The following is a 15,078-nucleotide window of genomic DNA, read 5'->3' as shown; positions in this document are numbered from 1 at the left end:
ATTCCACATATTTTCGAGCCAGGCAGCAGGACATTCTTCTGTGTTGAGCGTGTGACCCTGCGGAATGAACGAGCGGAGCGGAATATTCAGAAATGCGCTCTCCGCTCACGAGCTCTGATCGGAACAAACCCGAACCTCACTGTCTGCTGAACTTGCACAGAAACATCAAAATGGACATAACCAGCTTTTTAAAATTGTTCTTAAAACTAAACATTTAGACTATTTTAGCACAAATTATGAGCTTATTGACGATTTTTTTACAATTCTTGACAAATTAAAATATATTAAAACATTTTTTTTTTTTTGAAGAAAAACAAACCCATAACCGCACCGCGAACAAAAAAAGACCCTAATTGGCCCATAACAAAAAAGAAAAAGAAAAAAAACAACAAATAGGTGATTGGGTAGATGTGAATTGGCCACCACTTGAAGGAATGTAAAGGAAACATTGTAGTGTTGGTTCTCTCTTACGCCAACATATACACCCGTTTCTACGCAAGAATGATAAATGAGGGCCAATGTGTGTATGCCAGTTCACCGTAGTTGCGTGTGGACCATGCATGGCACTACTAAATAAATTTTTAGGGGGGGGCCTCACACAAAGAGCAGCCTAGGGGCCCCTGACCACCTTAATCCGCCCCTGCATATGCTAATATGACTTACACATGGAATACCTGCCTTATATGTATATATATTTTTGAATCAGGCCAATTGAAAGATGATTGACAATTAGGAAAATGTTAGCAACATGTCCATTTCAGGTGTCTAATTTGTGCTGCCTTTAAGTCATTCATGTAAAAATCTGTTTATTTAATTGTTTTTTTGTTTTTTAGTAAAGCTTGTCACTTGTCCTAGTTGTCCTGGCATACAATATTTTGCACAACTTCTAATTTCCTTAAATCTTTGCAACAGAGGTGAAGAGAGTGCATGTTAGCATGACCACAATAGACACATTCATGGGAAATAGGATTAAATAAACCACAATTATCAATATACAACACACCCTCTAATACTCACAGGTTGCTTTATTGCTGCAAATAACTATATCAGTGACTTTTTGATTGAACTTTGCTCACTGTAAGTTGTGTTGGGCTTCTTCTAATCTTATGTTCAATGTAACTCATAGAGTGCTGTGACGACAGAGAAGAGGATAAAAATGGACACTCATGTCTAGCTTGATAAGGATATAGTCAAAGCTTTGAAAGGTAAACTGAGAAGTCAACGGAATTCTAATGCATTTATATGCATATTATTATACATATATTCAAACATGGATACAAAAATGTTAATCATTGGTTAATTTTATATAAATAATTCTTCCCTTTCACAGATCCTGTGATAAAGCAGTCTTCAAATACTATAGTGTCTGAACCACAAGCCCTCATTTGCAGAAAATGAGTCGTACTCAAAGAAGTGATCGTCCACTTGAAGATGAAGATGTGACATTCAAACTCTTCTGTTTCTTTGATTCAGCCATTTTTAGGCCTAAGTTTGTAAATAATGGATTATTGACTTCTGCACAGTTTTTCAGTAACTTTTATTTTAATTTTTTCAGAAAATTGCATTGTGATGCTTATTTATTTAGTGATGTACTCTTCACTGTGTACTTTTCAGTAATACAGGTATAACTGAAATGTTTTACAAACAAATATAAATATAGCTCTGATCTTTGTTATAATGTATTTTGTTCAAGAGATTATATATGCTGCTGTACTTTTTTAATGTACTCTTATGTATTTATTTTGCAATGTACACAACAAGATACTATATTAAAGTGTTCTTGATTTCAAAGTCTGTATGTCTTAACATTTGTATTTAATTTTTGCACTTTTAATATACCATTTTGAATACTGAATACAACAGCTTTATAATAAACTATTAGTGTAATACTAATACATTTTAATGAGCTGAAAATATTTAAATGTTCTTGAAGTACATTAAAATTAAGCTTCAAATATATTATAACTGTAGTTTAAGACATTTCAAAGTATATTTTAAATGAACTGTAAAGAAATACACTTAAATGCACTAAATGTACTTGAAGTGGTTCCATTTTAGCACAATTTAATATATTAAAATATAGTGCAAATAGCTTAAAATTGATCTTAAGCATATCTTGAAATACACTTAATATACTTGAAGTTGTTTCAAAATTATACATTTAATACGCACTTAATACAATTTAAATATATTTATTTTCACCTGGGTATATTGCTTGTATGTTTCGAATACACTCATAATGAATTTGTAATGTATTTGTAACACAAATAAAGTACACTTTAATATCACTAATCTAGCATGTAATTAGTCACTACACAGGCATATACTTAAAGTATACTAAGTATACTTAAAGTTGTTCCAATTTAGTACACTAAATACACTTTACTACAATTTAATTACTACTAAAATATACGTAGTACAAAATTAGTTGTTTCAAAATAGCAAATTTAAATGAACTAATCATTAACACACTTGAAGTATACTGATAATTAGTCTCGCTGCAAGTATACTTAGCATTTTTTTTTTTCACCAGGGTATGGATTATTAATTCCAAATCTCTGTTACTTACTTTGTGGAGAAGAGTTGATGAGTATCCTTAACTGACCAGAGCTGCTCACACTTGCATGTTCAGTTAAACTAAAAAGAGAAAAAGACATGATTGAGGAAACCAGTTACAATTTCTAAAATTATAATTTACTGTATAGACATTTTAAGAAAGAAATAATTTACCTGTTGAGAGTATGTTGACAGTCTGTGTAGTCGTATAGCTGAGCGAAAATGCATCACTTCGCTTCAGAAGGCCTTTATTAACCCCATGGAGCCGTATGGATTACTTTTTTGATGGATGGATGCACTTTTTTGGGCTTCAAAAGTGTTACTATTCACTCCCATTATAAAGCTTGGAAGAGCAAGGATATATTTTTTAATATAACTCTGATTGTGTTTGGCTAAAAGAAGAAAGTCATATACACCGATGGCTTGAGGATGAGTAAATCATGGGATAATTTTCATTTTTGGGTGAACTAACCCTTTAATGATCCGCCAGACAGATGCCTGAATAACACCATTTCCACATGCAACACTGTTTATCATGTTTATCATTCTCTAGTGACTTAATCCACAAATAAGAACTTCCTCTACCACTCATGTAGTTAAAAAGAAAATCCTGGAATCATGAAAGCAATTCAGGAAATAATAAAAGTGTTTCTGCTTGTAAAACTGGATAGTTTTTAGAAAAAACCCTCCTTTTACTGTATGAACCCACCTTTTCCTTAAAGAAACTGGGCGGGCTTAAACAAACAGGTGGACTAATAAAAACGATAAGAACAGATGAGAACATCATTCAGACCGTTATATTTTAGTCTAATATAAGACTATGGCGTATTATCGTACCGACTGCGTTGAGAAGCCTATTTCTAAGGTTTTTGAGAAACTCGGCCATCTGGTTGGTTCTCATCCGGTTTGGTTCTTTGTCATTCCTCTGATAGTGTCCGCTGCTCTCGGAGGAGGACTGTACTTTCTCAAAGACTACGAGGACAATGACGTCGAGAATCAATTCACACCTATCAACGGACCGTCCAAGCAAGCCAGACATTTCGTGAAAGAAACGTTTCCAAATAACGATTCATTGTTTTCAAGTCAAAGACTCTATGCTGAAGGGAACTACGCCGTGATAATATATTCCATTGTGGAAGGAAACATTCTAACAGATGAGCTGTTTGAGGAAATCAGTGATCTTGACAAAGTAGTACATAATCTCTCTGTCAAAGTCAATGAAACTCAAATAAGCTTCAAACATATTTGTGCAAGAGTAAATGGGAACTGTGTCTCAAATCCCATACTGGACATTATCAAATATAAATGCATCAATTTATCCTTTCCAATACATATGTGGGAAAGGAAAGATGTTTTTCTTGGCTCCACAGTAGGAGGTGTTGAAGAGAGGGAAGGTGTGATCCAGAAGGCACGTGCCATCAGACTTTTCTACTTCTTGCAGGATAAGCCTGGAGCCTCTCAATGGCTTCAGCAGTTCCAAAATGTTCTGTCCAATGAAACGCTCAGCAGAGGACTCAAGGTACGTGGCCATGTAAAGGTGTTGATTCATGCCGTCTGTTCTGTAGATGCTGTAATCAGATGGACAGTCACAGAATAAACCTACAGTAAAATATATTTGAGACCAAATGATCTGTAAATTCAGTGCTTTATGCAAGAATATTTAGATAACCTTCTCAATCTCCAGCAGGTGTCTCGTTTTACCTCACAGTCCAGACAAGAGGAGATAGAGAAACACACAACAGATGGCATTCCTCTGTTTTCAATAACTTACTCACTTGCAATCTCCTTCTCAGTGTTATCTTGCATGCGGTAAGAAACAGATATCACAAACACACACACACACACACACACACACACACACACACACACACTGGGAATAATCAAATACTATATATAGATCTATAAAATATATGGAAAATCAGTGTCTGTCCATCAATATCTGATCATAAACTTTTAATTTGTATGTTCACAGATCTATAAATTCTTAATAAAAGTAGAAAGTTGTTTTTAAAGAATGAATAATTTTATTCAGTGAGGATGCATTAAGATGTTACAGAAAATGTATATTTTAAATAATTTTTTTTTGAACATTTCATTACATTTAAAATACAATATTTCACAATTTTACGGCTTTTACTGTATTAGTACAGCCTTGGTTAGCATGAACTTAATAACTGACTCCAAACTTTTGAATGATGGTGTATATATTTAGACAAAAAAGAAAATGTTTCACTAGTAGTCTCATGACTTTGGACCCTCATTGTATATATAATTTGGAGAATTTAAATAATTGTCTGCCTATTTTATTCTTAGCGTAAGAGTGGGCTTGGCCAGTATAACTTGTGTCGAGGCTTCCGGTCTCATACACTTCTAGTTATTTTAGCTGTACAAAATCGGGTTTGTTATGCTGCTTGAGATTGCAAAATGTTATTTGTTATCATATTATTTTGAATTTATTAACGTTATTTTAAACACACTGGTTTGTAGTGCAAATTATTTGACCATTTACTGCATTTTATTATTCTTCCAGTTATTTACCTGACTGCTAATTACAAGTGGTTTCAATTTATTTCAGTCTTGATAATGTGAGAAACAAGTTCTGGGTCTCTTGCATGGGGGTTCTGTCTGCGGGTCTGGCTGTGGTCTCCAGCTTTGGCTTGATGCTCTATTTTAAAGTGCCGTTCGTAATAACAGTGGCTAATTCACCTTTCCTGATTCTGGGTAAGTGTGTGTCCATGCAGAAAACTTCTTCGATTTAACTGGATTATTTTTATGCACTGCAAAACAAACAAACATAAAAAAAAAAATTTATATCTTTGTCTTGTGTTTGATTAACACAAAAAGAAATGTTTAGCAGAATGTTCATGCTGCTCTTTTCCAATCTAAAAGTAGTCCAACTCATGTGCTATAATTTTAAAGGGATAGTTCACCCACCCACTCAAAATTCTGTCATAATTTACTCACCCTTAAGTTGTTCCAAACCTGTATGAATTTCTTCTTCTTCTGCTGAACACAAAAGAAGATATTTTGTAGAAGATATTTTAAACTTTTTTTTCTTTTTTTTTCATACTATGGAAGTCAGTGGGGCTCATCAACTGTTTGGTTACCGTTTAAATAAATGTGTTGATTTTATATAGATATTTTTAACTCTTAGGTTAAGAGTTAGTTTATTAAGAGTGAGCTTTTCTCATAGGCATTGGTGTTGATGACATGTTCATCATGCTTTCCAACTGGCAACAGACCAAAGTGAAGGATCCAGTGGAGAAAAGAATGGCAGAAACCTTCAAAGAAGCCGCCATGTCTATAACTATCACTACATTGACTGACGTACTCGGCTTCTACATCGGACTCATGAGTGAATTTCGCTCGGTTCAGGCCTTCTGCTTGTACACCAGCACATCCATTATTTTCTGTTACATCTATAACATCCTCTTCTTTGGAAGTTTTCTAGCCCTAAACGGCAGGAGAGAGCAGAGTAACAGACACTGGCTGACCTGCTGCAAACTCCCAACACAGAGCCCTAAAGGAAAGTCTTCGGCGTATCGCCTCTGCTGTGTAGGAGGAGACTATGACCAAGAAACCGGTGCTGAGAAACAGCAACCCATAACACACTTCTTTAAGTCCTATTATGGTCCATTCATAACTAAGCCTTGGATGAAAGTCTGTGTGATGTTTTTGTATGCCGGTTATTTGGCTGGAGGTATTTATGGATGTCTTCATTTACAGCAGGGCATTAATATGAGGGACCTTGCAGCTGATGATTCATATGTTGTAAATTATTATGATGATGACAGGAAATTCTTCTCCAGGTACGGTCCAAATGTCATGGTGGTAGTGACTGAAGAGTTTCCATACTGGAATAAAAGCAGCAGATCCGAACTAAACCACTGCATGCGAAAACTCCACAACTTGAGATTTGTCAATAAAAATCTGTCCGTCTCTTGGTTAGACTTTTACTTACAATATGCTGAAAGCAAAAGCCTAAATCTAGACAACGAAAACGTCTTCATGGGGAATTTATCCTCTTTTTTAATGCTCTATCCAGAGTTAATGCTTGATGTCAATGTCACAGAAGGCAAAATCAATGCTTCAAGATTTTTTGTCCAGACTTTGGATATTTCTAACGCCAGTATGGAGATAATGATGTTTCATGAACTCAGAGACACAGCTCAAAGCTGTAGTGCAACTAAACTACTGGTGTTCCACCCATTGTTCATCTACTTGGATCAATACTCTGTGATAGTGTCCAGCACCATTCAGAATGTTGGTTTCACCACAGCTGTCATGTTGGTTGTTTCCTTGTTATTAATCCCAAACCCGCTCTGTTCTCTGTGGGTCACGTTCTCCATCGGCTCGGTCATCACCGGCGTCACTGGTTTCATGGCATTATGGGGTGTCAACCTAGATTCCATTTCCATGATCATCTTGGTGGTGTGTATTGGCTTCACTGTTGACTTCTCGGCACATATTTCATATGCGTTTGTTTCTAGCAAAAAATCAACTGCCAATGAGAGGGTGATTGATGCATTGTTTTCTCTGGGCTACCCGGTTCTCCAAGGAGCAGCTTCAACAATAATAGGTGTGCTCGTTTTAGCTGCATCCAAGAACCACATCTTCAGGGTCTTCTTTATGTTTTTATATATCATGTTCCTCGTTATGCTTTTTGGTTTGGCTCACAGCATCATCTTCATCCCGGTGTTTCTGACCCTACTGTCATGCAGTTCAACCAACACTAAGAAGGAAACAATGACTGTGCCTGCAGTTATTCCAAAAATCATTATACTTGAAAACAAAAGCATGGCATACAATAACTACGCTTTTACTAAAGACAATTTCAATGTGAAATGTCCAGAGAGTGGCACTAAAATTGTGTTCATTTTAAACGAAAGAGGTGAATGTGAATCAGGTCATGTTTAAAAATCATGCATGTTTTGTTAACCTAACCGACAGTGTTAACAAAAGCAACATGAGATAAAAAAGCATTTGCTGAAGCAACCATGCCATTTTAACTTGCTTCTACAAGTCTTTGAGCTCTTTTATCATAAGTCGTGTTTCACAGGACTCTTAGCATTGCTCCACATCGCAAGTGCAATGCTGTACCAGGTGAGCTACCAAGCAAGGTCACTGCATTAGAAAAGCTATACAGGTTATATTTGACACAAACTTACTATGGAAAAAAGTGTTTTGAGGCCATAGTATTGTGCAAGGAACTGTGTGAAAATAATTCGATATTCACTATCTGCCCCCGTAATCATAATTTGTGTGAAAAGTAATCAAAGTTTAATTTTTTTTGCCATTTTACTGCCTGTAGTGTTCATTTCAGCTGGAAACTGCAGTGAATTGTATGTATACATTTATGTTTTTGAAGAGGCACATTTACCCAACAAGCCTACTTTTTTTTTATTAAAAAACTTGATGAGAAAAATATTGCTCAAACTTAGGGATAAGAATTTGGACACTAAGTTAAAAAAAAACATAACGTTTTTAGATTATTCTCAGATTTTATAGAGTATGATTCTGAATTATTTTTCTTGTTCAATTTCCACAAGGAATTTCTTCACTTACAGGTGCTGGTCATATAATTAGAATATCATCAAAAAGTTGATTTATTTCAGTAATTCCATTAAAAAAGTGAAACTTGTATATTATATAGACTCATTACATGCAAAGTGAGATATCTCATGCCTTTATTTGTTATAATTTTGATGATTATAGCTTACAGCTTGTGAAAACCACAAAATCAAAATCTCAGAAAATTAGAATATTACATAAAATCACACAGTAATTACACAGTAATCCCATGGTCATTGAACCAGGTTTTGGTTATTTTGGCAGTGTGGGCAGGTGCAAATCCTGCTGGAAAATGAAGTCAGCATCTCCATAAAGCTTGTCTGCTGAAGGAAGCATGAAGTGCTCTGGAAATGTCCTGGTAGACGGCTGCGTTGAGTGGACAGCACAGTGGACCAACACCGGCCGATGACATGGCTCCCCAAACCAACACAGACTGTGGAAACTTCACACTGGACTTCAAGCATCTTGGATTGTGTGCCTCTCCATTCTTCCTCCAGACTCTGGGACCTTGGTTTCCAAATGAGATGCAAAATTTGCTCTCATCAGAAAAGAGGACTTTGGTCCACTGTGCTTTATTAAATCCAGAGTCAACGCAGCCGTCTACCAGGACATTTTCAGAGCACTTCATGCTTCCTTCATTTTCCAGCAGGATTTGCACCTGCCCACACTGCCGAAAGAACCAAAACCTGGTTCAATGACCATGGTATCACTGTGTAATTACTGTGTGATTTCAGGTAATATTCTAATTTTCTGAGATTTTGATTTTGTGGTTTTCACAAGCTGTAAGCCATAATCATCAAAATTATAACAAATAAAGGCTTGAGATATCTCACTTTGCATGTAATGAGTCTATATAATATACAAGTTTCACTTTTTTAACGGAATTACTGAAATAAATCAACTTTTTGATGATATTCTAATTATATGACCAGCACCTGTAAATTATATAATTTGGAGAAATTACTGTTTAACCCAGGCCATTGGTGTAAATGAAAGATGAATGTACTTTAGCATCACACACAATAAAGATAATGTAACTGTTGCAAGTTTATAGAGTGTGATAACCAATGTAAACTCTGTATCAATAAAGTGAGTGATTGCTTTAGAAGGTGTGACTCTATAAAAAGGCAGCTACTGTATCTGCCTTTCAGCTATATATCTGCAGGGCACTCTCTCTTTTACTTGCCAACAGCAGAGATATCAATCATTCCATTAAACAAAACCTTTTAGAGAGTTCTAAAATATAAGAAAGTCCTAATCTGAATTCATGTTTAAGGCAACCTTTGCGAAAAATATGTTTATTCAAGTGTGCCATTAGTATTCTTCTTTTTAACTAAAAATAAGAAAGCATACTTTCAGCCTATTTGTATGTACCTCTAAGAAATATACTTAAAATATACTAATTATTTTAAATAATTTATTTTGTTATGGCAAGTTAAATTATGTTTATTATGTGTCTGTGTAGATATCTTTCATGCAAGTTTTTATTGCTATTGTTTTGCCTGTTAGCTGTAAGGTGTGCTAGTTCATGGTTACAAGACTCTGGGTTAGTTGTAACATCAGTGAAGCAAATTTTTTGTTGTATTTATACAGTATGTTTTTTTTTTTTATGCCTAGGTCAGGGGTGTCCAAACTCTGTCCTGGAGGGCCACTGTCCTGCAGAGTTTAACTCCAACTTGCCTCAACACACCTGCCTGCCTGGTCATAATCCTTATTTCATAATGTTACATCTCACCCCATGGTATGTTACGGTAACACTTTACAATACGGGTGCACTAATAAGCATTAATTCATGTTTAACTAATGCACAGATAATCATGTGTTAATGTCTGACTCATGAAGAACTAAACCATTAATTAATGATTACTGCATCAGCAACTAATAAAGATTCTAAATGATTAATAGATTAAGTAATATATGAATTGTTATTAATTAAATGTGTCATAATGTATTAATTCCTTAATAACTTATTTTATTAACTAAAAGTGTAAATTAATGCGTTAAATCCCACAGTTGGTCAAAGCAATGTACTTCAACTTCCAGTTGTCTGCTTTAATTAATCATTAACTAATGATTTGCAAATGTATCATTATGTTATGACTTTACTTGTTGAGGCACATGACTATTAACTAATTGTTAAGTAATATGCCATTTTGGTTTTGACATCCACACTAAGCCATGGATTTCAATTTCCAACCGTCTACAACCAAGATTTCACTGATTTCGATGAACCTTGTTATTCATGGCACAGGAATATGTCAGGTTAAGCTTGAGGTCATGGTACACTGAGAACATGCGGCCGAGCGCTGCTGTTTCATAACACTGTGTCTAGACTGGACAAAGACAATAGAACGCTACACGACAAAACCCTGACAGTAAACCGATGCCACACTCTATCTCTGACGTACTCAGAGCTCTTGTGCTAGTTCTGTTACGAAGGACAAATGGACTTGCGATGGTCTGTCATGTCCAGTGTAGACAGCTGGTCTCGTCCAGTTTAACACAGTGTAACAGCGGTCAGTTCAGATTCTGGTGTGCTGATATTTGTGTGCAGCCCAACTCACCCATCCTTCAAACACATTCTTTGAAATTACATTCACTTCATGTGCAAACGGTCAAAACCCATAAATGGCATATTACTTAACAATTAGTTAAAAGTCATGTGCCTCAACAAGTAAAGTCATAACATAATGATACATTTGCAAATCATTAGTTAATGATTAATTAAAGCAGACAACTGGAAGTTGAAGTACATTGCTTTGACCAACTGTGGGAATTAACGCATTAATTTACACTTTTAGATAATAAAATAAGTTATTAAGGAATTAATACATTATGACACATTTAATTAATAACAATTCATATATTACTTAATCTATTAATCATTTAGAATCTTTATTAGTTGCTGATGCAGTAATCATTAATTAATGGTTTAGTTCTTCATGAGTCATACATTAACACATGATTATCTGTGCACTAGTTAAGCATGAATTAATGCAGATTAGTGCACCCGTATTGTAAAGTGTTACCGTTGTTACAACTGACCCGGACTGTGGGGTGAATTGTAACATTTCACTCCTCGTGTTTGAAACTAAACCACACGTTTTCTGTTTGTGCTGCAAAGATAACAGCTATGTCATTTAATAGCTGACACTTGTAACTACTTTTAATCACATTTTGAATGCACTGGCTTAAAAGAATTTCAAGATACAGACAGAAATGTAAAAAAAATTACAACCATCCCCAGTCTCCCCTATTCCAGGCTAAGCGTATCCCATCATGCATTTATTCGGGAACTCCCATGCCCTGAAATCGTGAGATGTCAAGGAAAACATTCCACTGTAAGTTAAATTAATTAGATATTACATATAATTTGGTAGTAAAACATATAGTTTTGCACATTTTATTGGTGCAAAGATGAGTAGGGAATGTGTATTTTGTACAACATTTGCAACTGCTTTTTATCACTTAATTAGAAGCACCACAATTTTAAAACCGTGTCTTCTGTTAGTTACATAGCGACTACTGAACAGACATTTAGAAGTTTATTTTAAAATGCAAAGTATTGAAAATAAAAAAAAGCTCTGTAAACACTTGCATTTTTGTGCAACACTATAAGTGTGTCCCATCGGGTAATCAAAAGTTCTATACACACTTGCAGTCTTCACGCCATTTGAACACTTGGGCCAAATAATTACGTCATGTAAGTAGACAAGTGGTCGAGTGCAAAGACCACAAGTGTGGGTATTTGGACAGGGTATTAACATATACTTCAACTTTACTTAAGTATACTTCATAAAATGAACTTGAAGTACACTTCTTTTTCATAAGGGAAGTCAGTTCACTCAGCGGCCATCTTGGTCATCTATTTTCCAGTCATTCAAGTAGAGCTCCTATCTGCTTAAATGGGCAAAGACTGAAATCTCTGAAACTGTTTTCAAGATTACTTTAATAATGGAAGGCTGATGGTAGGGGGTGTAGTGTATAGCAATGTATAGAAACAGGAAGCTAAGGTGGTATATATTGAATGGCTCCTCCCCCTTTTCAAATAGCCAATAGCGTTTAGTTTACCTCACAGACTGCAAGTCGTACTTGACAGCAGCATGGAAACGAATCCGAGCGCTGATGATGCGTTGGATTCAATAGTAGAGGTGTGAATAAATTCTAGCAATTTCATTCTTTACTAACGTACAGTTGGAAAACGGAATAAAACTTGAGTGTTTGAACAACTGAACACAACGCTTATTTATTGCATAGGGGGCAGGACGCTTAGAGAGCATTTGATTGGACAGAAGATGCAATGAGAAGCTGAAGTCTGCGGTGATGTCATAAAAATCTGTGATCCATTTTAACGGAAGTGAGAGACTGTCATTGTTTTGGAACACACAAGCTTATTCATAACCTTAAGGCTAACATATTCATACTTAAAGCTAAAAAACTTACATTTTGATTTCAGGGGGCCTTTTAATAGGCCATATTATGCCCTTTAACTAAGTCTTGGTTTTGTTTTTGGGGTCTACTATTATTGGTTTTATGCTTGAATGTTAAAAAAATACATCATTTATCATATAGTTTACATTGATGCAGCACCTCTTTTCCCAGTCTGTAGTGCGTTTCCCAAAGCCAACTATGGTTGCAAGTTCCGTTGTTACCAATAGAGTTCAATGGAACTTGTGACCATAGTTGACTAACAAAGCTTTTGGAAACACACCCCTTTTTAGTTCCTGTCTCTGTGAAGCCCCTCCTTCTGAAAAGCGCAGTCTGCTCTGATTGGTTGGTTGGATCAGTGTGTTGTTAATGGCCAACTGCTTTGAGAGTGTTTTCAGAAATGTCACTCCCCTTACCATAGCCACAAGTTTAGCCAGGCCTCGTCCCTTATTTTGCATATGCCTGGGCGGGAATTATTTAAATGAGGAAAATTGTGACATTCGTTCCCAGAAGAAAACTCAAGACTACAATCAAGGCGTTTGAGGGAGTTCAGAAACACTGAGCACTGATATTGAAAATAACTCCCTTTGGAGTGAGTTTGTAACTGTTGCTCCTCCCACTGTCCACTTGACAGGATCATGAGTTCCACCGGATTCCTGTCCCAGCTCGTTAGGTTGAGTACAAAGAAACCCAGGCTGAATCCGAAATCAGTGTTCCCTATGTTAGTCCACTAATAAAGTTCACTTGAAGGAGTGAATGAAAACAAGTGAGCGAATGGGGGTCCCATTATTGCGGTACAATATGGGATAGAATGGGTGCATTCAATAACGTCCACTATGGTTTCGGACACCACTACAAATGGCTGTCCCCTCAAATAATGCCCTATTTGAGGGTATAGGGGGCGATTTTGGATTCAGCCCCAGAGAACTCTAGGCAGAGGAGAAAGACTGAGGCTTTCCATGTTGAGCATCTTCTGGTCCTAGTTCTTGTTGTTTCTCTTGTTGTGTATGTTGCCTATAGTGCCAGGTAAAAACTGAAAAGCTGTGTGGTGTGCTTCGGCTAACTCTTGTGTATGTGAGACATTAAGCCCTGTTCATTATCACCTTTTTACTTGTTCTGGACCATTTATTTGTGGAATCATTTGTAGGGAGGTGGATGCCTTTTTGTTTTTGAACCCGTTTTCTCCAGTGTTTTGATTAGAGTGGGAGTCGGGTAATGGAGGATGTCTTTTATTTTCTTGTTAGGTAAGTTGTTTCTAAAAACCCTCTTGTAAGATTGCTCTTTTGTTTATTCGTTTGGCCTTTTCCCCTTGTAAGAAGCCTCTGTGTATTTATATCCCAAAATTTGTTAAAATAAACTTCTGTTTATTTTTTTTAATACCTGTTATCATTGAGCGTTTGTGTCTGCCCTGGGACCTTGAGACGGCAGTTCTCTCAGCCTCTCCCTGTTTTTTTTCACCCTCCTTTCCTACCCCTAGACTTGAAATGCACGCAACAATGTCTTCATGCAATATTGTCACATTTAGCAGAGCTGGTTGATAATAAAGTTTACATTTTGCAATAATGTAAGCAATCAAGCAGTAGAGATTTGCTGTATAGATATTGTTTATGGTTTAACTGTTTAACTGCTTCTATTGTTCTCATTTGTAAGTCGCTTTGGATAAATGAAAAATGAATAAATGTAAATGTAGTTTATAGTGATAATTAATTGTGATTTATGTTATAATATTGTTGCATTAACCACATTACGTGGCACATTTTATGGCATGAAATCAAAACTAACCATGTGAATAAGTTGTTTCAGTTTGAGTGGATCATAGTGGGATATATGTATACAGTGTGTGTCCATATAACTCATGTAAAGACTCTTTACTCTATTAATGATAATACTGTGATATCAAGTATAAAATGAACGAGTTAACTTTCTGTTTAAGTATTGAAGGGGTACTTGATCCTTACTGATGGGGCTGTGAGGGTACGTAAATGGGATATTTTGTTCAAAAATGTATTATAGAAATTTACACATTTAATCAATTATATAAACTGTTTCTGATTAAAAATTGTGAGGTGCAGCAGATGGTACACAAATGGACATATTCTACCACCATGGCTGCCAAATGCATGTGATCAGGTTCTGGGTCTGACACAACCCTCCTGTGGCCACACTCTCCAGTCACCCCTGGCCTCACCTGTCTTCTCCCTGCCTCCTGCCTCCTGCCTGCATTTGATATGAATGACACTCCATAAACTCCTAAAAAAGACAAAGAAACAGAGGGAAAGGGAGACTCAGACACTCAGAAGAGTTTTGAACAACAGAACCACTATTAAGCAGGTCACACAACAGTCCCTGAAGATCATTTGTTATAAACATAGCCTACATCTGTAACAATACAAGAAAAGGGATATTGACACAATGCATTTGCAAATAAACTGCAAAGATTAGAAGCCAATCAAACAAAAAAGTCCTTTTGCAGTGGACTTTTTGGATGTTGTCTCCAGCTGAAGTACTGAAAAAGTGTGATTT

The 15,078-nt window shown here is 36.0% G+C and overlaps 1 protein-coding gene across 1 annotated transcript; it reads left to right on the top strand.

The window, feature by feature from the left end:
• Window positions 1–3,376: 3,376 nt before the first annotated feature.
• Window positions 3,377–7,473, top strand: LOC311075555 (patched domain-containing protein 3-like; the record flags this gene model as incomplete). Its single annotated transcript, XM_084103048.1, has 4 exons — window positions 3,377–4,075; window positions 4,244–4,365; window positions 5,132–5,277; window positions 5,750–7,473. 4 exons carry the CDS (start codon window positions 3,377–3,379, stop codon window positions 7,471–7,473), a joined length of 2,691 nt encoding a protein of 896 aa, XP_083959174.1.
• Window positions 7,474–15,078: the final 7,605 nt, after the last annotated feature.

This window comes from Abramis brama (genome assembly GCF_963993115.1).
Source record: "Abramis brama genome assembly, chromosome: 24".
NCBI classification, from domain to species: domain Eukaryota; kingdom Metazoa; phylum Chordata; class Actinopteri; order Cypriniformes; family Leuciscidae; genus Abramis; species Abramis brama.
Note: the sequence above shows the minus strand (reverse complement) of the source record. Positions and strands in the feature narration are given on the sequence as shown.